Source organism: Erythrolamprus reginae, chromosome 4, assembly GCF_031021105.1.
Source record: "Erythrolamprus reginae isolate rEryReg1 chromosome 4, rEryReg1.hap1, whole genome shotgun sequence".
Taxonomy (NCBI): domain Eukaryota; kingdom Metazoa; phylum Chordata; class Lepidosauria; order Squamata; family Dipsadidae; genus Erythrolamprus; species Erythrolamprus reginae.
The window spans coordinates 136810226-136836067 of record NC_091953.1 but is presented as its reverse complement, the minus strand read 5'-3'; the positions used below and the strand labels follow the sequence as shown (position 1 = coordinate 136836067).

Here is a 25842-nt window from a genome sequence, read left to right as displayed (position 1 = left end):
GGTGGTCCTCGAATTATGACCAAAATTGAGGCCAAAAATTTGTTTTTGCTGAATGAGACATTTGTCAAGGGAATTTAGTCCTGTTGTCACGACTTTTCTTTTCGTATTTCTTAAGTGAATCACTGCAGTCCAGGGCGTAGAGTGGTACCTCCACTTACGAACTTAATTCGTTCCGTGTCCAGGTTCTTAAGAATAATAGTTTGTAAGAAGAAGCAATTTTTCCCACAAGAATCAATGTAAAAGCAAATAATGTGTGAAATTGGGGAAACCACAGGGAGGGTGGAGGCCCTGTTTCCTCCCACGGAGGCTTCTCCCCACCTTTTCTGGCCCTGTTTCCTCCCAGGAGATTACTAGAGAGGCCCCACAGAGGCTTCTCCCCACCTTTTCCGGCCCTATTTCCTCCCAGGAGATTCCTAGAGAGGCCCCACGGAGGCTTCTTCCTGCCTTTTCTGGCCCTGTTTCCTCCCAGGAGATTCCTAGAGAGGCCCCACGGAGGCTTCTCCCTGCCTTTTCTGGCCCTGTTTCCTCCCAGGAGATTCATAGAGAGGCCCCATGGAGGGTTCTCCCTGCCTTTTCTGGCCCTGTTTCCTCCCAGGAGATTCCTAGAAAGGCCCCACGGAGGCTTCTCCCTGCCTTTTCTGACCCTGTTTCCTCCCAGGAGATTCCTAGAGAGGCCCCACGGAGGCTTCTCCCTGCATTTTCCTAACAGTTTCGGAGGCTTGGCTGTATAAGTGGAAAATGATTCTTGAGAAGAGGCAAAAAAATCTTGAACACCCGGTTCTTATCTAGAAATATTCGTAAGTAGAGGCGTTTTTAGGTAGAGGTACCACTGTATTCCTATTATTGCTGATACAGGTGAGTTGTGCACACATCTTCAGTTATCCTGTGTGCACATGTGTGCATCCCAGCATGCGCAGGAGGGAAAATCTTGCGAGGGAACGCGTGCGAAAGAGAGATTTTGGCAATATTTTTATTGCCAATACCTTCGGGACCGCCTTCTGCCGCACGAATCCCAGCAACTGATTAGGTCCTGCAGAGTTGGCCTTCTCCGGGTCCCGTTGACTAAGCAATGTCGTCTGGCGGGCCCCAGGAGAAGAGCCTTCTTTGTGGCAGCCCCGGCCCTCTGGAATCAACTCCCCCCGGAGATCAGGACTGCCCCCACCCTCCTTGCCTTTCGCAAACTCCTAAAAACCCACCTATCCCGCCAGGCTTGGCGGACATAACGGACCCTTAGCTGTTTCATTTTATCTTTGGTTTAATTGGATGGTATGACTGTTTTATAATGGGTTTTTATAATTGTTTTTAATATTAGATTTGTGCTTTGTATTTTGTTGTGAGCCACTCCGAGTCTTCGGAGAGGGGCGGCATACAAGTCCAATAAATAATTATATTTTTGCTTCCGCGCATACACAGAAACATAAAATTGCTGAAATCTCAGGCAAGTACATGTCCCCTCGTGAGATTTTGCTTCCTATGCATGCGCAGAAGCAAAGAAATAGGTTAAAATCGCAGAAATCTCACGTGCGCAAGCATCCTCACGTGAGATTCCGCTTCCTGCGCATGCGAAGAAGCCGAATCTCACGCTGCTGCTCGCATGAGGTCATCAGGAGCACCGGCGATGGGGAGCCCTTCACTGGGAGTGGACCCATGTCTGAGCACTGGCAAGGTGAGACTTCTCGGCCTTCCGTATTTACTTTCTGTTGTGGTTAACTCTGGCCCAGCTCCTGCCCCAAGGACTGTGGATGTGGGGGAGACATCCACATGCTGCAGGCCTGTTTTGCCCCCAGTGGAATCTACTGATGAAGGCTCCTCTGACCAAGAGGACATGAGTGACAGGGAGGAGGAGAGTGGGGCAAACAGCTCAGAAGGAGATCAATTCTCTAGCTCCTCCTTGGATTCAGAACAAGAGTTAATGGTACAGCCACGCATGCAGAGAGCGATGCATAGGCAGCAACAACTGAGAGATTATTATCAAAGAAAATGAAGCCACCTGTGGTTGGGTGGGGCTGTGGTCATTATAAATAGCAGCCTGTGGGTTTGGTCATTGTGGAGGATTATCTGATCGTTGTGTTTCGTGACTGCTTCACTGACTTTGACCTTTTGTGTGCTGATTTTTCCCGGCTTTGAAACTAAACCAGAGCCAAGTGTGTTTCACTTTGTGAAAGAAGAAGGACTGTGACTTGCCTCACAGCTGCAAACTAAGTATCTCAGAACTGATAAGGGACTTGTACCAATTAACAGTTTGTTTGGAGACAGTGCTCTTTGCTATACCAAAAGAGGGCTTAGGTTAAGTGAATTTTCATTATAAAGAACATTGTTTTGAATTTTCAAACGTGTGTGTGTCTGAAATTTGTACCTGTGAATTTTTGGGAGGATTCTGCCAGAGAGACCGACAGAACACTTTCTGTCAGCATCGAAAACCCCACCTGAGGGGATTCGGTTTGAATAACTTTTTGTCTGAGGGGAGAAAAGGACGCCTTGCGCTAACCAGCCAGGAACGTCGGATGAAAATTCCCTCAGTCTTCAACGCTGCGGCTTCTTTCCAGTCCATCTAACCAATTTGGTTACAGTTCAGTCGTCCGGAATCTGGAGTTTTTCTCTTTTTCTGTCTCCCCCCCCCCCCCCCAAGTGGCAACCATCTGCCACACGCTGCCGAAAACGTTGCAAAGTCTCCGCTGTTTGTGAGTTCGCCACGCACTAACACCGCCCTGCCCCCCTTCCCCCCCCGTCAGCGAGAAAGTAGTTCCCCGCTATGGAATGTCACAAGCTGCCTTTCCTAAGCATCCGTTCAGGGCAACAATGCAGGGAGAAAGGAGGGAGAATGGCATGATCAATGTTAGACCTGGTTAGGATGATGGTTTATCCAAAGCATTTTGGAAGCCCTGAGAGAGCCAGGATGGGGTTTAGTTCCTGCCGTTTGTGCATTAAACCTTTTTCAAATTCTCAAATTTCCTCTTTACTATTATGTATTCAGAATGGACAGTGATAGATAGATAGATAGATAGATAGACAGACAGACAGACAGACAGACAGACAGACAGACAGACAGACAGACAGACAGACAGATATAGATATAGATATAGATATATAGATATATAGATGGCCCTGGGTTGGGCCGAGAGGCAAAAAAGGAGCTGTGATGTTCCTTCAATACACCAGGGTGATTCGACACAAAAATATGTAACCCTTCCCTGGTGCAGAGCTGAAGGGATTGGATACTGTAGCCTAGAGGATAATTCTCCGCCTTACAAGGCAAAGGTGGCAGGTTCAAGTCCCAGTGGGTATGGCTAGCTGATGAGGGCAAAATAAGGCCGAAATAGATCTATCCTAGTCTCCCTTAATTTTCAAATTCAGCAAAAAAACATGTGGCAGATATATAGATATATAGAGAGGGAGGGAGAGAGAGAGAGAGAAATAAATAGAAAGAGAGAGAGATTGATAATAGATATATGATAGATGGAGAGATATAGATATAGATAGATAATAGATAGGGAGAGAGAGAGAGAGAGAGAGAAATAGAGAGGGGGAGAGATAGATAGAATATATACATGTTTGTGTATGTGTGGTGTGTATGTATATGTGTACATGTAGAAACATAGAAGATTGACAGCAGAAGAAGACCTCATGGTCCATCTAGTCTGCCCTTATACTGTTTTCTGTATTTTATCTTAGGATGGATCTATGTTTATCCCATGTACACGTGTAGATATGTATGTATGTATGTATGTATGTATGTATGTATGTATGTATGTATATGATGTTCGTCCATCGTGTCTGAAGAGGACCTTGACATCTAAAGGCTTGTGGGCTGTACACAATGTGTCGCAGGCAAAACATACACTCTGCTTCCCACGTTGTGCTGCACTTAGTGGAAGAGAGCCTCTTTAAAACAACGAGGCATAAGTCTCCCTACTCAGCCCCGGAGATCTCACACTATCCAAGCGTGTCACATCGAGGCTGAGTGGCAGCATTTAGATCATTGTTTAACGAAACCCATCATTGTTTACATCCAAATTGATTTTAGCCTGTGCCTCTACCACGTCTGAGCTATAATGTGATTTATTAAATCAGCCCCATCAACGGGCCTTCTACCCCTTTCACCCTAATGAGGTCAGAATTAATTTTACATTCCTGAAATGAAAAGGAACAGACCATAAATCTGTCATCCCGATATATTAAAAAAAACAAACCCACAACCCTCCACTCCCACCGCTTTCAGGGGCTTTTTAAATACTGAGTAACTCTCCACCATCTGTTGTTTCGAAGTAGAGAGTACATCAATGAACATATGGGCTTCCTTCTCAACCAGCTGTAGTGTAGTTAAAGTTATAATAAGAGCTTTTGCGGGGAGATCTGTTTGCATTAAAAACTTGGCTCATTAAAGCTTCTGTGACAAGCTAGGAGAGTCTTTCGCAGCAGTCAAAACTAATACAAATTTGTCATTTTATAACGCATTTCTCAAAAAGGAAGGAAAAAAAATTCTCCCCTTTATTTATGGCTGGAAAGATTCCGCTCAAATAAATTCCGTTATTTTTCATTGTCGTGGCTAATATTTTTCTCTGTTCCAAACCTAAGTTTTGACGTATCCAGTTCCAGAATTTTAGTACATGACAGCTAGTTAGGGCTACGATTAGTGAAGGGTTGCAAATTTTTTTACTACCACGCTGTGGGCTTGGCTTATTGTGTGGGTGTGGCTTGATGGTCATGTGACTGGTAGGAGTGGCTTGCAGGCCATGTGACCAGGTGGGAGTGGCTGGGCAATCATGTGACTGGCGGTGGTTTAAAGGTCATGTGACTGGGTGGGAGTGGCTTACCGACCAAGAGAATTTTGCAAATCGGTGCTTGGACTCTTTTTAAGTCAATGAAGTCACATTATTTGAATAGCCACAAAAAGGACAAATGATAGACAACATTATTTGTTGAGGAGCAACAGTCACATTTTAAGGTTTTGTACTAAGCCCACAGGGTTCGGTATGATAACAGACTAGGCAAGTAGCTCAATTTTCTTTCATTGCTATAAAAGTTCAGTTCTAGATAACGATTAAAATGATTAAAGCCTTTATGGGTAAAAACCGACTATTTAATTATTTCCTAGTTTAAAAGTAATGAAGGATCATGCTAAGGTACTAGGAAAGGAAGGACTATAAAAAAAGCTATTATTCAATAAATAGGGCATAAACTTACTACCCCCATTGCAATTTTCATGAATGACCCAAAAGACGGCTATTTTTAACTTAGAAGGCTACCTCTATTTTATTCAAGCAATTTTACGCAACTGTTTTAAGGTTTGCTTCAAAATGGGGTGCATGCGTGAGATTAATGAAAGGGTAATGTTCAATCAAGAACCGTCGGATGTCGCGGAGCCAACAAATATGGACCGAAACACAAAACCTACCTTTATCTGGGTGGTTCAGAATCATAATTTTCCGGTGAGCATTTCTAATCTTGGCCTTGGCAGCAGATGGACTGTAAAATATATATTTAGAGCGCTTAGCATAAATCAGGCAAGTCTTGCAGGCGGAAAACTAGCAAATTTGCATTGCGTCGGGAAACATAACATTCTAGAGGTCTTTGCCATCTGGTGGCGGAAGAGAGTACTACACCTTTCAAGAAAGGGTTTTTTTTAAAGCTTGGCAGAATAGAAAATGGAATAGAATAGAATAGAACAGGGAAGGGAAGATATATTGGAATGAAGGATAGAATAGAATGGAATGGGGTGGGATGGGATGGGATAGAATAGACTATAGAATAGAATAGAATAAAAGAGAAGAGATGAGAAAAGAGAAGAGAAAATATGGAATATCCCAATGGAATGGAATAAAACAGAACATTTGAGATTTTAATAGTCAATTGCACAATAGGGAATTTTTTTCCCCTTGAATGAAGTATGGTAATTTCTGTGTCGCATTAAACTCTGTGCACATTTTAAATACTATCAGAGTTAATATTCTAAATTCCTACACACAACTTGTATTAACCATTTGCTCATGGTTCCTTTCCATTCCCGTTCCTCTTACCACCTTTAAACGCCATCGTTTTATTTCACAACATACTTTGTATAATGGACCCAAAAGACTCTGCATAAAAAAGATGCCAATTTTAACTACTATCCAGGTGGTTCTCGACTTAGAGCTACTCATAAATACGAGTCAGTGGCCAAAGCATCTGAATTTTGACCATGTTGACAATCGTTGGTGAAAAATGGTCATCGGTCATTTTTTTTTCATTGGCGCTATAACTTCAAACAGGCACTAAATGAAATGGATATTTGAAGTCCAGGACTTGCTTATGTCCTGTTGTCTCTTCTCCTGTTTCCATGCTATTATTTTATTTTGTAGCGTACCTTGAATAACAGATTCAAAAAGACGCCTTATACAAAGACACAAACTTCACTAGATTTCCAAATTTGCAGGAGGACAGATATAAAAGGGCATTTATTTTTCAAGTGCCCTACAGCCTGTTTGAGCGGAAAGTTCTGCCGGTAAATTCCACGCCATTCTCTCTTTCAGATAAACCTCCTTTTCAAGCCCAAATACCTTTTGGTACTTAAGCTCCAGACAGGTTGTCAAGAACGTATAAAGGTATTTCATATGAAATGTTGGAAATGCAAATGTAAAAAAGAAGGCACCTTTTTCTCTTTTATTGGAGGATGGGATTCACATGCTAATAGAGAAAAATCTTTAAATGACCGTAAAGAGAAGAGCGGAGACTTTTCTTTTGGGCTTAATGTAAAAACATGTAAGATATTTGGGTATACAGTATACATATTTATTTATTCATTCATTATTTATCTTGCCATGTTTATGCAGTGTAAAATTGGAGAGGGTGACCCTTCAAGAGCTCTATGCACTGACATTTCATTTTTAATGTTTGCCAATTAGTGTACGTTCAAAGTGACAATAAAGTTACTCTAGTCTTATTCCTATTCCTATTCCATTTCATTCTTCTGCATGCTATTCTATTCTGCATTCCATTCCATCCTATCCCGTCCTCTATTGTATTCTATTCTATTCTTCATACCAACCAATACATTCCATTCCATTCTATTCTTCATTCCAATATTCTACTCTACTCTAAATTCTATTCTATTCCATACTATCTTATCCTATTTTCTATTATATTCTATTCATTCCAATAATTCTATTCTATTCTGTTCTCTTCTATTTTATTTCAGCATATCATATGATGAAATAGAATGGAATAGAATATAGGATAGGGTAGAGTAAAGTAGAGAAGAATAGAATTATTGAAATGACTAGAATAGAATAGAAAATAGGATAGGATTCATATCCTATTTTCTTTTTTTCTTTTTTTTAATATAAACTTTGTCTTTTTATGAAAAATTTAATAAAATAAGTGGGATAATTGTAACCCCAAATAGATGTTAAATGTATGTACATCATGTTTGTCTTTTTATGAAAAATTTAATAAACATGATGTACATACATTTAACATCTATTTGGGGTTACAATTATCCCACTTATTTTTGAAGTCTTTCTAATACAGAAAAAAGAAAATTCACTAATAGCTTATAAAATTAATATAAAATGAAAAGAATAATTTTTGTTTTTATATACTTGTTACCTATAAGGTTAACTATTTTCTATTCTATTCTAGTCATTTCAATAATTCTATTCTACTCTACTTTACCCTATCCTATATTCTATTCTGTTCTATTCTAGTCCAGTCTAGTCCAGTCTATTTCTATTGTATTCTAATTCTAATCTTTTCCCATTCCATTCCATTCCATTCTAATTCTATTCTCATTCCATTTTAAATCTATTCTACAGTATTTCTATTCTACTCTACTCTAGTCTAGTCTTCATTCACATTCTCTACTCTACTCTGCTCTACTTTTGTTCTATTCTTCATTCCAATATTCTAGTCTACTCCACTCTATTCTAAAAGAGTTGAAATAAATTTGGAACATTGATGTTCTATATGTTGACGGTGGCAAGATTACTTCATGTACAAGAACGGGGGGGCACTCGGATCCCCAGAACAGATGAGGGGCTGCAGAAGTTGATGGAGTTGGCAGAGATGGCTAAATGGACGGTTTGGATTGAAGGGAGGAAAAATACAAATACTACCATTCCTACTTGGAAACCGTTGCTGGACTTGGTGCTCAAGGTGGGGGGGGGGGGAATGAAACTTTGATCTTGGGTTTGACCAATTAGATAGATTTACAGTTCTAAAAATTGCTGGTTTAAGCTATTGGGTAAAAATAAAAAGTTGAAGTTGGATGTTATTATCTTATTATGGGTCCCCAGGAATGGGCAGTATATAAATTCGATTAATTAAATTAAATTATTCTACTTGCGCCTAAGGGTGTCAGGAGCCAATGCCTTCTCTTTCTCCCTCCCCTCTTCTTTTTCACACTTTCCCCTTCCTTGTTTTTCCTACTGTTTTGCTTTTGTATTTTTTTTTATATAACATAAACTATAATGAAAATTGTTCATTCAAAAAAAAAGAGAGGAAGACACAAAGCTTACCCGATGCCTAAAATAAGACTCGCTTCTCGGACATTCATTTTCGATTCGAATCCACCTTTGTAATACGAAGGAAGAGCCTGGGAACAAAATAAACGGGGAGTTTTAGAGGGAGCCCAAAAGAGCATCAAGACCATCCAGTGGGCAGAATTCGCCTTCGAAGCAACAAAATGACGGTTCCAGAATATTAATCCGAAATCAACCATGTTTCTGCAGAATGAACCAGGAAGCCTAGACTGATGTGTGTGTGTTTGTGGATTTACATTTGGAAAATGCAGCAGAGTTAAAAATTAAATAGCTTAATTTTATTAATCTATAATTAATAAATCATTCAATCAATTAATTATTTAATCTAATTCATATGTCGATCAACTCCTGAAGGACTCTGGAGTACACCGCCCTGAGTCGCCTCGAGAAGGGCGGCATAGAAATCTAATTATTATTATTATTATTATTATTATTATTATTATTATTATTATTATTAATAATAATAATAAAGTAATAATAATAAAAAGTAATAATAATAAAAAGTAATAATAATAAATAGTAATAATAGTAATAGTAGTAGCAGTAATAATAATATTAATAAATAGTAATAATAAATAGTAATAATAGTAATAGTAGTAGTAATAGTAATAATAGTAATAATATTAATAAATAGTAATAATAATAATAATAATAATAATAATAATAATAATAATAATAATAATAATAATAATATAATACTGTGTCCTCAATCTCCAAGCTGGCTATCTGGGGCTGACAACAATGACACAAAAACAACGTAGACTAAAGTTCGCGTCCTGCCGCCTGCCTTCGGCAAAGAAAGGCAGAGACAGGACGTGGGCATAACCGCCAAAGAATATCTTGTTTGACCATAGGAGGCAGGTATTGGAAAAGACAGATCTACACCAGGGAGTCCTTAGCTTAAGATTGCAACTGAGACCGGAAATCTCATCATTTAGTGTGTGTGTATATGTGTATATAGGTTGGTTTATTTAACTTATATTCCATCTTATCTTTACAAGTTATTTAGCAGAAGTGTTGGAATCCCTTTTTTTTTTACTATCGGTTCTGCAGGTGTGGGTTGGTGGGAGTGGCATGGCTTGGTGGGTGTGGCTTGGTGGGAGTGGCATGGCTTGGAGGGTGTGGCTTGGTGGGCGTGGCAGGCCAAGGATACTATCCCTGTCCCAATGTTTTTCTATTATTAGTACCAATATCATGCAATATAAACATTATTATATCTTTGTATATTACAATATATACTTTTTTTTTGGGGGGGGGGGGAGAAATTATTATTTTTTCCTCCACCATACAGAAATACAAATTCACATACCTTCAAATTAGAATACAATGCAATATAGTATCAATTGCCAAATTCTTAATCAAAATTCTTAATTTTTTTATCTGTTTTGTTTGGTATACATCATTGATCTTGTGCTACCTCCTTTTCTAATTCTGAAATCTTTTTTTTTCCCTTCTAATTTTGAAATCTAGATTTCAAAGATTGTTTTCTGTTCTCATTTGGGGTCAAAATGCTATAAGCTATCAAGAATTTCCCTTGGCTATTTGCTTTTTTTCTCCTAAAACTATGCCACAGTGCTTCAGTTCATTTTTTATATTTTTACTTATCTCATTTACGTTTTTTAAACCCCCATTTGAATATAACTGCCCTTTACGAGGAAAGTTCCAAATTTACCTCTCTTCATACAAGAGGGGAAAAAAGGTTCATATCATGCCTTTGATCTAATTATAACAATAGCAATACAAATGGGAGGAAAGGTTATTATTAAGAATTTAAATTATATTATCTCCTTTCTGTGCTTAAACATTATATCATTCCTTTCATTTTACAAATATATCATTTCTAATTTAGCAAATCATAATTATAATGTAATACAGTGATACCTTGTCTTGCAAACTTAATTGGTTCCGGGACGAGGTTCGTAAGGTGAAAAGTTCGTAAGATGAAACAATGTTTCTCATAGGAATCAATGGAAAAGCGAATAATGCGTGCAAGCCCAAAACTCACCCCTTTTGCCTTATGCCACTGGGAATCCCCGCCTCCGGACTTACGTTGTCAGCCAAAGTGCCTGTTTTTGCGCTGCTCGGATTCCCCTGAGGCTCCCCTCCCTGGGAAACCCTACCTCCGGACTTCCATGTTTTTGCGATGCTGCGATTTCGCTGAGGCTCCCCTCCCTGGGAAACCTTACCTCCAGACTTCCATGTTTTTGCGCTGCTCGGATTCCCCTGAGGCTCCCCTCCCTGGGAAACCCTACCTCCAGACTTCCGTGTTTTTGCACTGCTGTGATTCCCCTGAGGCTCCCCTCCCTGGGAAACCCCACCTCCGGACTTCCATGTTTTTGCGATGCTGCGATTTCGCTGAGGCTCCCCTCCCTGGGAAACCCTACCTCCAGACTTCCGTGTTTTTGCACTGCTGGGATTCCCCTGAGGCTCCCCTCCCTGGGAAACCCTACCTCCAGACTTCCGTGTTTTGCACTGCTGTGATTCCCCTGAGGCTCCCCTCCCTGGGAAACCCCACCTCCAGACTTCCGTGTTTTTGCACTGCTGGGATTCCCCTGAGGCTCCCCTCCCTGGGAAACCCTACCTCCGGACTTCCGTGTTTTTGCGATGCTGTGATTTCGCAGAGGCTCCCCTCCCTGGGACTCAAAACAGCCCTGGCAAAAATGAAGCAAATCCCAGTGAGGGGAGCCTCAGCGAAATCACAGCATCGCAAAAACACGGAAGTCCGGAGGTGGGGTTTCCCAGGGAGGGGAGCCTCAAGGGAATCCCAGCAGCGCAAAAATGGGCGCTTCGCTGGCAACGGAAGTCCGGAGGTGGGGTTTCCCAGCGAGGGGAGCCACAGGAGAATCCCAGTAGTGCAAAAAACAGGCACTTCACTGGCAATGGAAGTCTGGAGGTTTCCCAGCGAGGGGAGCCTTCGGCTGGTAACAGAAGTCCAGAGGTGGGGCATCCCAGTGGCAGTGGCTTGGGTTCGTAAGGTGAAAATAGTTCGGAAGAGGCAAAAAAATCTTAAACACCGGGTTCATATCTCAAAAAGTTCGTATGAAGAGGCGTTCGTAAGACGAGGCATCACTGTACTTGACTAAATAAATAAATAAAAATAAAACAAATAAAACAATCAATCATCATCCATCGATCGTGGCCGCTATTGCAAATCAATTCTGAGCCTTTTTATTCTCAGCGGCGTAGTAACTTCGACAGGTCACTAAACAGACAGTTGTTAAGTTGAGGACTTCTTGTATTTTTCAAGGGAGGAAAACATGTTATTTATGTTCTCTGCAACCGTTTTTTGTTTTAAATTTAGCCGTAAATTAGTTCGACTTAGAAATAAACACTGGCTTCTTTACAATCGATTCACAAATTTTAGCCACTTGGAGAGAAAAGCTCCCTGGGCCTCGTCCTACCTTAAAAAAAGAAAACAAAGAATTACAACAGCATTAAAAAAAATAAGGTTTCCTTTCTCGCTGACACCCGGAATAGCCACCGTTTTTGAGGAGGTTGTTATTATACCTGCCTGGGGCAAAACGGAGAGAAATCTTTCTTTAATTTTTAAAAAGCTCCCATCTGGCGCACGGGGCTCCTTTCAAAGCAGGCGATCTAAGCCGCTCGGGTAATGAGGGTTCCTCCAAATTAACGTCCGTCAAAACAAATGCTAATTTGACAAATCCCAAGTTACTTTCTCCATTACTTTTATTTTGTTTTTTTGCTCCGTGTCCAGCGAGAGTGAACTCTGAGGGTCAGCCGCCCTCCGGCCGTTCATAAATTTAAGGAGAGGAAGCCAGTTGGGGGAAGTTTGATTTTGCGGCCTAGAATTAATAACCGCCAGAGCTGCGAGAGTGACACCTGTCCAAACTACCTCTGGGGTGGAGGACTAATAATGAGGGAAGCCGCAGAACAAGCGAAAGAATAAGACAGGCGAAATAAATAAAGGCAGCTAAGGAGACGGCCACAACGAGGAGGAAGGGGGTCAACTTATTCTCCGCAGTGCCGGAAGGCAGGACAAGAAGCTACGGATGGAAACGGGTCCAAGGAGAGAAGCAACCTGAAAGTTAAGGAGGAATTTCCTGACAGGGAGGACAATTAACCAGTGGAACAACTTGCCACCAGAAGTTATGAGTGCTACAACATGGGAGGTTTTGAAAAAAAAGTTTGAATAGCCGTTTGTCCAGAATGGTGTAGGGCAGGGATGGCGAAACATTTTTTGGTTCATGTGCCAAAAAATAGTGAGTGTGCATGGGCTAACATGCGCACACGTGCCTACCCATTCCCTCCCCCATCCACGTGTGGACATCCAGTGGTTAGAGAGCAGTACTGCAAGCTGCTTCTGCGACTGTGGTTCACCAGTTCAAATCTCATCACTGGCTCCAGGTTGACTCAGCCTTCCATCCTTCCGAGGGGGTCAAATGAGGACCCAGATTGTTGGGGGCAAAGCACTATGGAGCGGTCTAAATGCTACTGCTATTCTTTCCCTCTTTCCCTTCCTCTCTTTCTTCATCCCTTTTCTTTCTATCTTTCTTTTCTTTCCTTCCCTCTACTCTCCTTGCTTCCCTTCTTTTTCTCCATTCTCTCCGGCTCCCTCCATCTCCTGTTTTTTTCCTCTTACTCTTCCTCGCTCCCTCGCTTTGCTTTCTTTTTCTTTCTTTCTCTTCTATTTCTTTCTCTTTCTCTTCTTTCTTCCTTTCTTTTCTTCCTTCCTTTCTTTCCTTCCTTCCTTCTTTCTTTCTCTTTCTTTCTTTTTCCTTCGACCTGTGATGGCACAGTGATTGGAATGCAGTATTGCTGGCTACTCCTCCTGACTGCCAGCTGCCAGCAGTTCGATCCTGACCAGCTCAAGATTGACTCAGTCTTCCATCCTTCCGAGGTGGGTCAAATGAGGACCCAGATTGTTGGGGGCAAGAGGCTGAGTCTGTAAACCGCTTAGAGAGGGCTGTCAAAGCACCATGAAGCGGAATATAAGTCTAAATGCTGTTACTATGGTGCAGAGCTTCATAGATACGCACATACAGGTAGTAAACAGATATATGGTATATACAGGTAGTCCTTGAGTTATAATGGTTCATTTAGTGACCTATAGGTATATATTCACAGAGAGAGAGAGAGAGAGAAAGAGACATACACATATTAAGTCTATATATCTATACATCTGGTAGGATCTGCTTGCTGTGCTACTTACTCCTTCTGGGGGAGGCTGGGGAGGGCGCGAAAAGCGAGGCCGGCCTCTCCTGTTGGCTCTGTGGTGATACCGAAGCTTCCCCAGCTCCATCTATTATTAAAATCCTATTTGTCTCTGACCTAAATCCACCCGTTTGTCTCTTTGTCTCTGCCTAATCTCCCTTTGCTCGGCTGGGCTGTTCCTTTTCTTTCATTCCTCTCCTCTTCCCCAGCTTCTATATACACACATTCTTCACACACACACACCATATTTTTTGCTGCTAATGAAAAGGAAGGGAGACTACTATAGATCTATTTTGGGCTTTTTTGCCTTCATTGGGTAGCCACACCCTTACTGGGATTTGAACCTGGAGCCTCTGCTTGTAAGGCAGAGACCTTTGCTATTAAACTACAGGCTCATCTCCTGTACCAGCTATATATGTATGAAGTGTGTGTGTGTGAAGAATGTGTGTATATAGAAGCTGGGGAAGAGGAGAGGCTCTATATATGTTTTTCCTATTACAGTAAATGAGGTTGAATGTGTGTAATTTTAAAAGAGTGGTGTGTGCGTGTGTGTATACAGTGATCCCTCGATTTTCGCGATCTCGATCTTTGCGAAACGCTATATCGCGATTTTTCAAAAAATATTAATTAAAAATATTTTCCCACCCGATGACGTCACTCTCTTCCTTTCTCATCTTTCTCTCTCTCTTTCTCTATCTTGCTTCTTCCTCTCTCACACTCTCTTCCTCCCTCTCATCTCTTTCTTTCCTTCCCTCTCTTTCTCTATCTCTCCCCCTCTTGCTCTCGAGCGGCGCGTGGGCGGCGGGGAAGACCCAGGGAAGGTTCCTTCGGCCGCCCAGCAGCTGATCTGCTCGGCAGCGCCGCAGCAGCGAGGAGCCGAAGATCTGGGTTTCCCCTTTGTGTGGGCGGCGGGGAAACCCCAATCTTCGGCTCCTCGCTGCTGCGGCGCTGCCGAGCAGATCAGCTGCTGGGTGGCCGAAGGAACCTTCCCTGGGTCTTCCCAGGTGCGGAAGTAAAAACACCATCTGCGCATGCGCGACCATGGAAAAAAAGGGCGCGCATGCACAGATGGTGTTTTTACTTCCGCACCACTATATCGCGAAAAATCGATTATCGCGAGGGGTCTTGGAACGGAACCCTCGCGATAATCGAGGGATCACTGTATATACACATACAGTTTATATAGTAGATAATGTATACTATTCAAAAAATATAAAGGGAACACTTAAGGAACACAATATAACTGCAAGTCAATCAAACCTCTGTGAAATCCAACTGTCCACTTAGGAAGCAATGCTTGATGAACCGTCAATTTCCCCGGCTGTTGTACACATGCAACTTTGTATAGAACAAAGTATTCAGTGAGAATATTTCATTCATTCAGATCTAGGATGGGTTCTTTGAGGGTTCCCCTTATTTCTTTCAGCAGTGTGTGTTTATGTGTGTATGTGTGTATGTGTGTATGTGTGTATGTATGTATGTATGTATGTATGTATGTATGTATGTATGTATGTATGTATGTAACTGCTCAAAAAAATAAAGGGAACACTCAAAGAACCCAACCTAGATCTGAATGAATGAAATATTCTCATTTAAATACTTTGTTCTGTACAAATTTGAACGGAACAGAACAGAATAGAATAGAGTATATAGAGCAGAGTAGAGCAAAACCGGAACAGAACAGAAAAGAACAGAAGTTGCAAGGGACCTTGGAGGTCTTCTAGTCCAACCCCCTTCTTAGGCAGGACACTCTTATACCATTTCAGAGAAATTGTTATACAACATCTTCTTAAAAACCTCCAATGCTGGAGAACCCATAACTTCTGGAAGCAAGCTGTTCCACCGGTTAATTGTTCTCACTGTCAGGAATTTTCTCCTAAGTTCCAAATTGCTTCTCTCCTTGTTTAGTTTCCACCCATTGCTTCTTGTTCTACCCTTGGGCTACAAAAATGGTGGAAGGTCTTAAGGATAAAACTTTATCAGGAAAGACTTCATGAACTCCATCTGTATAGTCTGGAGGACAGAAGGGAAAGGGGGGACATGATAGAAACATTTAAATAGGTTACAGGGTTAAATAAGGTTCAGGAGGGAAGTGTTTTTAATAGGAAAGTGAACACAAGAACAAGGGGACACAATCTGAGGTTAGCTGGGGGAAAGATCAGAAGCAACGTGAGAAAATATTATTTTACTGAAAGAGTAGTAGATGCTTGGAACAAACTTCCAGCAGACGTGGTTGGTAAATCCACAGTAACTGAATTTAAACCTGCCTGGGATAAACATAGATCCATCCTAAGATAAAATACAGGAAATAGTATAAGGGCAGACTAGATGGACCATGAGGTCTTTTTCTGCTGTCAATCTTCTATGTTTCTATGTTTCTACCCTCAGGTGCTTTGGAGAATAGCTTGAATAGTTTAGTCTCCAAAGGAGAAAACTGAGAGGAGACTTGATAACTGTCTACAAATATCTGAAGGGCTGTCACAGAGCAGAGAGATCAGCATTGTTCTCATTAGCCCATGGAAGGACTAGAAACAACGGAATGGAACTGCAAGGGAGGAGATTTAGATTAGATATCAGAAAAAAACTAAGGGTGATAAACCAGTGGAACAGTTTGCCACAGGAGGTGGTGGGTTCGCCCTCACTGGAGGTCTTCAAACAGAGACTGGACAGTCATCTTTCTGGGATATTTTAATGAATCCTGCATTGAGCAGGGGGTTGGATCTGATGACCTTGGAACTCTATGATTCTATGACTCCCAAAACCTCTTTGTGGCAACTCCTGAGATATTGGAAGGCTGCTATCATGTCTCCCCTGGTCCTTCTTTTCATTAAACTAGACATTATTATTATTATTATTATTATTATTATTATTATTATTATTATTATTATTAATTAGATTTGTATGCCGCCCCTCTCCGAAGACTCGGGGCGGCTAACAACAATATAAAAAGACAATGTAAACAAATCTAATATTAAAAACAATCTAAAAAACCCCAATTTAAAAAAAACCCCACTCATACATACAAAAACATACCATGTATAAATTCTATAAGCCTAGGGGGGAGGGAATATCTCAATTCCCCCATGCCTGACGACAGAGGTGGGTTTTAAGGAGCTTGCGAAAGGCAAGGAGGGTGGGGGCGGTTCTGATCTCCAGGGGGAGCTGGTTCCAGAGGGCCGGGGCCGCCACAGGGAAGGCTCTTCTCCTGGGCCCCGCCAAACGACATTGCTTGGTCGACGGGACCCGGAGAAGGCCCACTCTGTGGGACCTAACTGGTCACTGGGATTCGTGCAGCAGAAGGTGGTCCCTGAGATAATCTGGTCTGGTGCCATGAAGGGCTTTATAGGTCATAACCAACGCTTTGAATTGTGACCGGAAACTGATTGGCAACAAAGCTGGAGTATACTAAAAACTAAGTCTACAATTAAAGATATTAACTTTGTATAAGGAATAATATTTTATATGAAAAGAGAGATACTTTACGAGAAGAGCCCTCCACTCCTCCACTCGCAACAGAAGACCCTACGCAACTAGACTTACAATCCTAGCTTTAGAAAGCTTACAACTACATTGCCTTAAACATAACTATAAAATCATCTGCTACAACACCCTTCCTGTCAACGACTACTTCAGCTTCAGCCACAACAACACATGAGCACACAACAGATACAAACTCCTCCACTTGCAACAGAATCGCTGGGATTCATGCGGCAGAAGGTGGTCCCGGAGATACTCTGGTCCGATGCCCAGTTCCAATTCTATGAAGTTGTGTGTCTCCCCACCCCCATTTCTAACATTATGAAAGATGATCTGAGCTTTCAACTTACAGTAGCTGAGATGTTCTTGGCTACCTGGGAGAAGACTTCTTCTAAAGGTTTCCAGAGCTGGAATGCATAACGACCTGGAAAACATTGAAACCAAAGGCAACTTAACATCTGAATTTCTCCTATAGAATAGAATAGAATAGAATAGAATTTTATTGGCCAAGTGTGATTGGACACACAAGGAATTTGTCTTGGTGCATATGCTCTCAACGTACATAAAATAAAATATACATTTGTCAAGAATCATGTGGTACAACACTTAATGATTGTCATAGGGGTCAAATAAGCAATGAAGAAGCAATATTAATAAAAATCTTAGGATATACGCAACAAGTTACAGTCATACAGTCAACATGGGAGGAAAAGGGTGATAGGAATGATGAGGAAAACTAGTAGAACAGAAGTGCAGATTTAGTAGAAAGTCTGACAGTGTTGAGGGAATTATTTGTTTAGTAGAGTGATGGCGTTCGGGAAAAAACTGTTCTTGTGTCTAGTTGTCTTGGTGTGCAGTGCTCTGTAGCGACGTTTTGAGGGTAGGAGTTGAAACAATTTGTGTCCAGGATGTGAGGGGTCAGTAAATATTTTACCCGCCCTCTTTTTGACTCGTGCAGTCTACAGGTCCTCAATGGAAGGCAGATTGGCAGCAATTGTTTTTTCTGCAATTCTGATTCTCCTCTGAAGTCTGTGTCGGTCTTGTTGGGTTGCAGCACCAAACCAGGCAGTTATAGAGGTGCAGATGACAGACTCAATGATTCCTCTATAGAACTGGATCAGCAGCTCCTTGGGCAGTTTGAGCTTCCTGAGCTGGCGCAGAAAGAACATTCTTTGTTGTGCTTTTTTGATGATGTTTAGATGTAGATGCAGCACGAGCACTTTCGGGCCAGAAATACCGAGTATTTAATTATCTTTTTCCTCCCCATTTTATTAGCGATTGCTCTTTTTAAAAATTTAGACTATTTCCCAGGTGGCTGGGTTTGGAGGCCAGCCCAGTCCAGCAGGAGGAAAAAATTGGCAGGTGAAATCGGTCTTACAGCATTATAAGGGGGAAAATATCTCTTTTTCCCCCCGAAAATACTTGGCTCATCACAAAAAAATATTACGCTGATGTTAAGCTCTTTGTAAAGTCTGGCTCCTTTTTTTCCAAATCCATCTCTTCGATGAATTCAAAGAAAGCAAATGTTGCAGGCGGTGCTTCCAACTTATCACTGCTACCGGTGCTGATGCGCGCAGAGCTTTGAGTGACAGGTTGGCGCCGGAGCGAGATTTCGCTTCTGCGCATGTGCAGGAAAATTATTTATTTATTTATTCATTTATTTATTTATTCATTCATTAATTCGTTTGTTCATTCGTTTGTTCGTTCGTTCGTTCCTTCCTTCCTTCCTTCATTTATTGGATTTGTATGCCGCCCCTCTCCGTAGACTCGGGGAGGCTAACAACAGTAATAAAATACTAAAACAACTAAGAAACCCCTTATTGTAAAACCAAACATCCCTACAAACAAACATACCATGCATAAATTGTAAAGGCCTAGGGAGAAAGAATATCTCAGTTCCCCCATGCCTGACGGCAGAGGTGGGTTGTAAGGAGCTTACGAAAGGCGAGGAGGGTGGGGGCAATTCTAATCTCCAGGGGGAGTTAGTTCCAGAGGGCCGGGGCCGCCACAGAGAAGGCTTTTCCCCTGGGCCCTGCCAAACGACATTGTTTTGTTGACGGGACCCGGAGAAGGCCAACTGGTCGCTGGGATTCATGCGGCAGAAGGCGGTCTCATAGATACCCTGGTCCGGTGCCATGAAGGGCTTTATAGGTAATGACCAACACTTTGAATTGTGACCGGAAACTGATCGGCAACCAATGCAGACTGCGGAGTGTTGGTGTGACATGGGCATACTTGGGAAAGCCCATGATTGCTCTCGCAGCTGCATTCTGCACGATCTGAAGTTTCCGAACACTTTTCAAAGGTAGCCCCATGTAGAGAGCGTTGCAGTAGTCAAACCTCGAGGTGACGAGGGCATGAGTGACTGTTCTTGCTTGTTATACCTTCTTGCTTGTTATACCTCTCGCTATGCAGCCAAGCATCCTACTTGCTTTCCCTACCGCCTGACTGCACTGTTCACTCATTTTGAGACTGTCAGAAATGACGACCCCTAAATCCTTTTCTTCTGAAGTTTAACGTACAACATTTTATTCTAAAGCGTATCGATACGAACCTCCAAAAGCGACGGCAGCAATGCCCAGTCCCACTCCAATGACAGATTTGGCCTATTTAAAAAAGAAGAAGAAGGGAGAAATTTAGTGATTTGACACTAATATCCTGGAGATACAATAATTCAGGTGCAATCTTTCAAATTAAAAAACAAAACAAAAAACTTCAGATGCCAACAATAAAAATTTAAGACTTCTAAACTCGACTGCATTGGGAGTTTTGATGCCTTTGGAGCTCAAGGTTAACCAAGATTCAACAAAAGCCTTTGGGGAGAAAGTCAAGGCGATGCATTGGTTTCAGACGGTGCTGTAAGATTAGGGCTTCTGAGCATGTGCAAAAGGCCAAGAGAAGGTCTCTGCTTGCAGCTAGTGAGAGGGACCTGTCTCTATGTATCTATCGATCATCTACCGTTTCCCTCAAAATGAGGCGTCCCCTGATAATAAGCCCAATGGGTCGTTTGAGTGCATGGCAACAAACGCTTATTGCAGGGTTCAAAAAATATAAGTCAGAGTCTTATTTTGGGGGAAACACGGTATCTATCAATTGATCTCTCTCTTGTCTGTCTGTCATCTATCTTCTAATCTGTCATGTCTGTCTGTTTATCCTATCTATTTATCTATCTACCTACCTACCTACCCGTTTTATGCATGGTTTGTTGAATTGTGTGATTGTTTTTAATAAGGGTTTCTTAATGTTTTGTTTTAATATTGGATTTGTAGATTGTGTTGTTTGTTGGAAGCCGCTCCGAATCCTCGGAGAGGGGTGGCATACAAATCTAATAAATAATAATAATAATAATAATAATAATAATAATAATAATCATCATCATCATCATCATCATCATCTATCTATCTATCTATCATCTATCTATCTATCTATCTATCTATCTATCTATCTATCTATCTATCTTTGCCTTCCTCTGTCTGTCTGTCTTTCTGTCTCTCTCTCTCTCTCTGTCTCTTTCTGTCTGTCTGTCTCTCTCTCTCTCTCTACCTACCTACCTACCTACCTACCTATCCTATCTATCTACCTATCCATCCATCCAATTTATGAGCTGTCCCTCTCACAGAGGCCACTTTGAACCCCACTGAACGCCAACATGTGGATGCGTAGCAAAACAAATTGAACTCCAGCCGCGTCCTGAAAGGCAGCGCCAGTTCATTCTGCAAGGCCAAAGCCAGGCGCCGCACATTATTCATCGCTTGCTTTTGTTCCGCAAGGAGCCCCATTAATATTCCTAAGAGCCCAGCTGATGCGCCACTTCAAGTTGATTACAGTTCGCCGTTGGGATGCTTGTCATGTTTTGCCTTGTTCCAAGAGGCCCAACGCCGCCTTTTCAAGAATAATTCTTCCCACTTGTACAGCATCTTTAATCTAAGCCTCTTGAATTAAGTTTACAAACATTAATTCTTACAATACGAGACACACAGTAATTAGGCGGCTCGTTTCGTTAATGGGGAGAGGTGATGTTTGTTGCACTTGCTTGCCCGTGTAAGATGAGCACCCAAAATAAGAGAGAGGGAGAGGGAGAGGATCTGTGGGGTTTTATATTATGTGATCAAAGTATTTTAGAGTACTTTCATACAAAAAGCAAAAGGGATTATCTATCTATATTCATCAGGGCCTATTATGATCAACTGGCCTACCGTGTTTCCCCGAAAGTAAGACAGTGTCTTACTTTCTTTTTATCCCCAAAAGCCCCACTATGTCTTACTTTCGGGGTATGTCTTATATCGGAAAAAAATTGTCGAATTTTTTGTTTTAACCATAAAATTAACATTTATTAACAACCTGAACAGACGGAGGCGGCAGACGTGGTGTCGTATGGAGGGGGGGCGGCGCGGAAGTGGGCAGGAGGCGGCGCTCATTAAGATCAGAGGGAGGTGGCAGACACGGCGACGTATGGAGAGGGGGACGGCGCAGGCGTGGGCAGGAGGCGGCGCGCAGTTAGATGAGAGGGAGGCGGCAATACCCCCGTGTTTCCCCGAAAGTAAGACATATGTCTTACTTTCGCGGTACGGCTTATATTAGCCGACCCCCCTGAAACCCCTGATACGTCTAACAATCGGGGGTGTCTTACTATCGGGGAAACAGGGTATTATGATCAACTATTGTGTTAGGTAACTAAGCAGAAAGTTTTTATTTATTTATTTATTTTGTCCAATACAGAAAAGAATAGATATGTAATAATATAAATAAAGAAAAGAATAGAAGAAAAGATATAAACGTATAGGTGAAGATATTTGAAAGGAAGAAAAGATAAATGAGATAAGGAGATAGAATTGGACAGGGGACGGAAAGCACACTGGTGCACTTATGCACGCCCCTTACTGACCTCTAAGGAACCTGGAGAGGTCAATCGTGGAGAGTCTAAGGGAGAAATGTTGGGGGGTTAGGGGTTGACACTACTGCATCAGGTAAGTAGGCAAGTCTTCAAGTCACTCAAACTAGTAAATGATTTTTCAAAAAATTATATCGCGAATAGAGCGGTGGAAACGAACTACAGTATTTGCATGTTTTTTCTCAAATTCTAAAAAATAATCATGCTTTTAAAATCCAACTTGCAGTCCTTTGCTTGCAGAAGTTCAAAAGGCACGGAAGTTTTGCACGTTTTAATATGCACAAAATTACAGATTTTAATACACACTTAACAAAGGATTTGCATATTTTTCTCAAATTCTAAAAAGAATCACACTTTTAAAATCCGACTTGCGGTCCTTTGCTTGCACAAGTTCAAAAGGCGTGAAAGTTTTGCACGTTTTAATCACACTTTCTAAAAGAATCACACTTTAAATATTAGACTTACGATCCCTTGATTGCATAAGTCAAAGGGCACCGAAGTTTTGCACGTTTTAATATGCACAAAAAATACATACATGCTTAACAATACACACACAATGCACACTCAACAAACTACACACTAACAAACTATATTTTTCTCAAATTCTAAAAGAATCACACTTTAAAAATCCGACTTGCTTGCAGAAGTCAAAAGGCACGAAAGTTTTGCACATTTTAATATGCACAAAATATATACAGACACTTAACAATACATACATGCCTTATACCATCCTGGTAAAAAGGGCTGTCCAATCTATTTATGAAAGTCTCCATTGATGGAGCACCCACAACTTCTGGGGGCAAGGTGTTCCACTGATTAATTGTTCACACGGTCAGAAAATTACTCCTTACTTCTAGGTTGCGTTTCTCTTTAATGATCTTCAATTCAATTTCAATTCAATTTATTAGATTTGTATGCTGCCCCTCTCTGAAGACTCGGGGCGGCTCACAACAACAATAAAAACAGTATAACAATGGAACAAATCAATAATAAAATTACATTAAAAAAACCCAACAATTTAAAAAACCATACAACACATACATACCAAACATAAAATGTAAGAAAGCCTGGGGGAGATGTCTTAATTCCCCCATGCCTGGCGATATAGGTGGGTCTTGAGTAACTTGCAAAAGACAAGGAGGGTGGGGGCCGTTCTAATCTCCGGGGGGAGTTGATTCCAGAGGGCCGGGGCCGCCAAAGAGAAGGCTCTTCCCCTGGGGCCCGCCAAACAACATTGTTTGGTCGACGGGACCCGGAGAAGGCCAACTCTGTGGGACCTTATCGGCCCACAGTCCATTAGGATTCAAGTGATCCCAGTTTAAGTCCACTCTTAGTTCTGGATGGATGGCTACCTCTGGGTCATTTTAGCCTGCACATCCTCTCTACTTCATCAGATTATTGGTGGAAGAAAAACTGGAGAGAAACATTTATTTTTGGGGGGTGGGAAAGGAAGATAAGTGATTTCTGACAGTCTCAAAATGGGTGAACAGTGCAGTCAGGCGGTAGGGAAAGCAAGTAGGATGCTTGGCTGCATAGCTAGAGGTATAACAAGCAGGAAGACGGAGATTATGATCCCACTATATAGAATGATGGTGAGACCACATTTGGAATACTGTGTTCAGTTCTGGAGACCTCACCTACAAAAAGATATTGACAAAATTGAACGGGTCCAAAGACGGGCTACAAGAATGGTGGAAGGTCTTAAGCATAAAACGTATCAGGAAAGACTTCATGGACTCAATCTGTATAGTCTGGAGGACAGAAGGAAAAGGGGGGACATGATCGAAACATTTAAATATATTAAAGGGTTAAATAAGGTCCAAGAGGAAAGTGTTTTTAATAGGAAAGTGAACACAAGAACAAGGGGACACAATCTGAAGTTAGTTGGGGGAAAGATCAAAAGCAACATGAGAAAATATTATTTTACTGAAAGAGTAGTAGATCCTTGGAACAAACTTCCAGCAGACGTGGTTGATAAATCCACAGTAACTGAATTTAAACATGCCTGGGATAAACATATATCCATCCTAAGATAAAATACAGAAAATAGTATAAGGGCAGACTAGATGGACCATGAGGTCTTTTTCTGCCGTCAGACTTCTATGTTTCTAAGATAAAATACTGGTCCTTTTTATTTCCCTTTCAATGGTATTAAATGCAGTTGACAAGTCCCTGTAATTTACTTGGGAAAGTTTTTGAACAGATATGTTTGCCGTTGCCTCTTTTCTAGGGCTGAGAAAAAGCGACAGGCTTTGTGTTGTGTCCCAGGTTCTAGCATGATGCTTTGACCACTATACCAAACTAGCTCTGACCACTATACCAAGCTATCTATGGAGGTTCTCAGTCATTCAGATCACGGTTAAGGCAGGCAGGGTTCCCTTGGGTCCCATTTGTTGGGGGTCAAGGGAAAGGGAGGGTTTTGCCTTCTCCTTCTGCTCAAGATCCCCATGGACAATTGGGGGGCCACTGTGGGACCCAGAATGCTGGACTCGATGGGCTTTGGCCCGATTCAGCAGGGCTCTTCTTATGTTCTTATGCATTCATAAAATATGTAGCGACCATATTTTAATTGGGGACTGGCGCCTTCATCATCTGATTCCTTATAAATTATTCCGGTGTAGCCGTAGATCATCACAAAAGGCTTTCCTGAGATTCCACCCTTATGAAGAAACTTCCCTATGGGTAAAAACCAAGAAGCACTTTATTCCAGTCCTTCAAACGAAGCCCTTTCCCTAATATTAAAAAAGAAGAAGAGAAGAAATTAAGTAGGCCAATGGAAAAAACTGCAATGGGATTTTTCTGTTGTTGTTTAAAAGCGGTGATGTGAGAATTCATTTACGTGTTTTCAGAAATAGGGGAAAAAAATAAAAATGGACCTTCGGCATAAGATTTAGCCTTACCGCCGGAAGATATACATTAAGTGTGGTGGCAATTATCTCCCAAAGCTCTTGAGAAATTTACATGAAACACGTGAAGAGTTATTGTAGCAGCAAATGCTGACAGCTCCGAGGTCCCCTTAAAATTTTTCCCAAAGCCTTTTTTCCCCCTTCTTCTTCTTCTCCTTGAAACACTTGACTAAACTTGCAAAAATGCCTTGCCGGAGAACGCAAATAATGCCCGTGCTGTATAAAATAACCACGGTGTGCTAAATTGCATGTAAATCTCTATAAACAGCCTCAATTAAAAGCTATGGTTAAAAGAAATAGTACAAGAGGAAATAGAAAAAGATGCCAGAATTCTTTTTATTAGGAATTCCTACTCAGAAGTATAAAAAAGAAACCCCAATACATATTAATACATATTCTAACGGCTGCCAGGGAAGCCTACACTCAAAGATGGAAAGATATCGAAATTCCAAGAGAAGAAGAAATAATAGTTGGGGGAAAGATCAAAGGCAACATGAGAAAATATTATTTTACTGAAAGAGTAGTAGATCCTTGGAACAAACTTCCAGCAGACGTGGTTGGTAAATCCACAGTAACTGAATTGAAACCTGCCTGGGATAAACATAGATCCATCCTAAGATAAAACACAGGAAATAGTATAAGGGCAGACTAGATGGACCATGAGGTCTTTTTCTGCCGTCAGTCTTCTATGTTTCTATGTTTCTAATAAATAAAATCACTGATTTTGCTGAAATGGACATATATATATATATATATTATATCACATATTATATTTATTAGATTTGTATTCCGCCCCTCTCCGGTTAAAGGGATAAGAAGAATCTGAGTATTACAAAATTTGGGATAAGTTTTATGAGTGGCTGGATAAAAGAATGCTATT

The 25842-nt window shown here is 41.4% G+C and overlaps 1 protein-coding gene across 2 annotated transcripts in view; it reads right to left on the bottom strand.

Annotated features, from left to right (window-relative positions):
- DNAJC15 (DnaJ heat shock protein family (Hsp40) member C15) overlaps window positions 1–25842 on the bottom strand; it is a 35194-nt gene that overhangs the window by 5514 nt on the left and 3838 nt on the right. For both annotated transcript variants that reach the window (XM_070751392.1, XM_070751393.1), the window contains exons 2-5: window positions 19720–19771; window positions 17516–17589; window positions 8493–8569; window positions 5396–5466 (exon numbers count right to left, since the gene is read on the bottom strand). In XM_070751392.1, the coding sequence (XP_070607493.1) occupies window positions 5396–5466; window positions 8493–8569; window positions 17516–17589; window positions 19720–19771 (274 nt within the window). The remainder of the gene's footprint in view (window positions 1–5395; window positions 5467–8492; window positions 8570–17515; window positions 17590–19719; window positions 19772–25842) is intronic.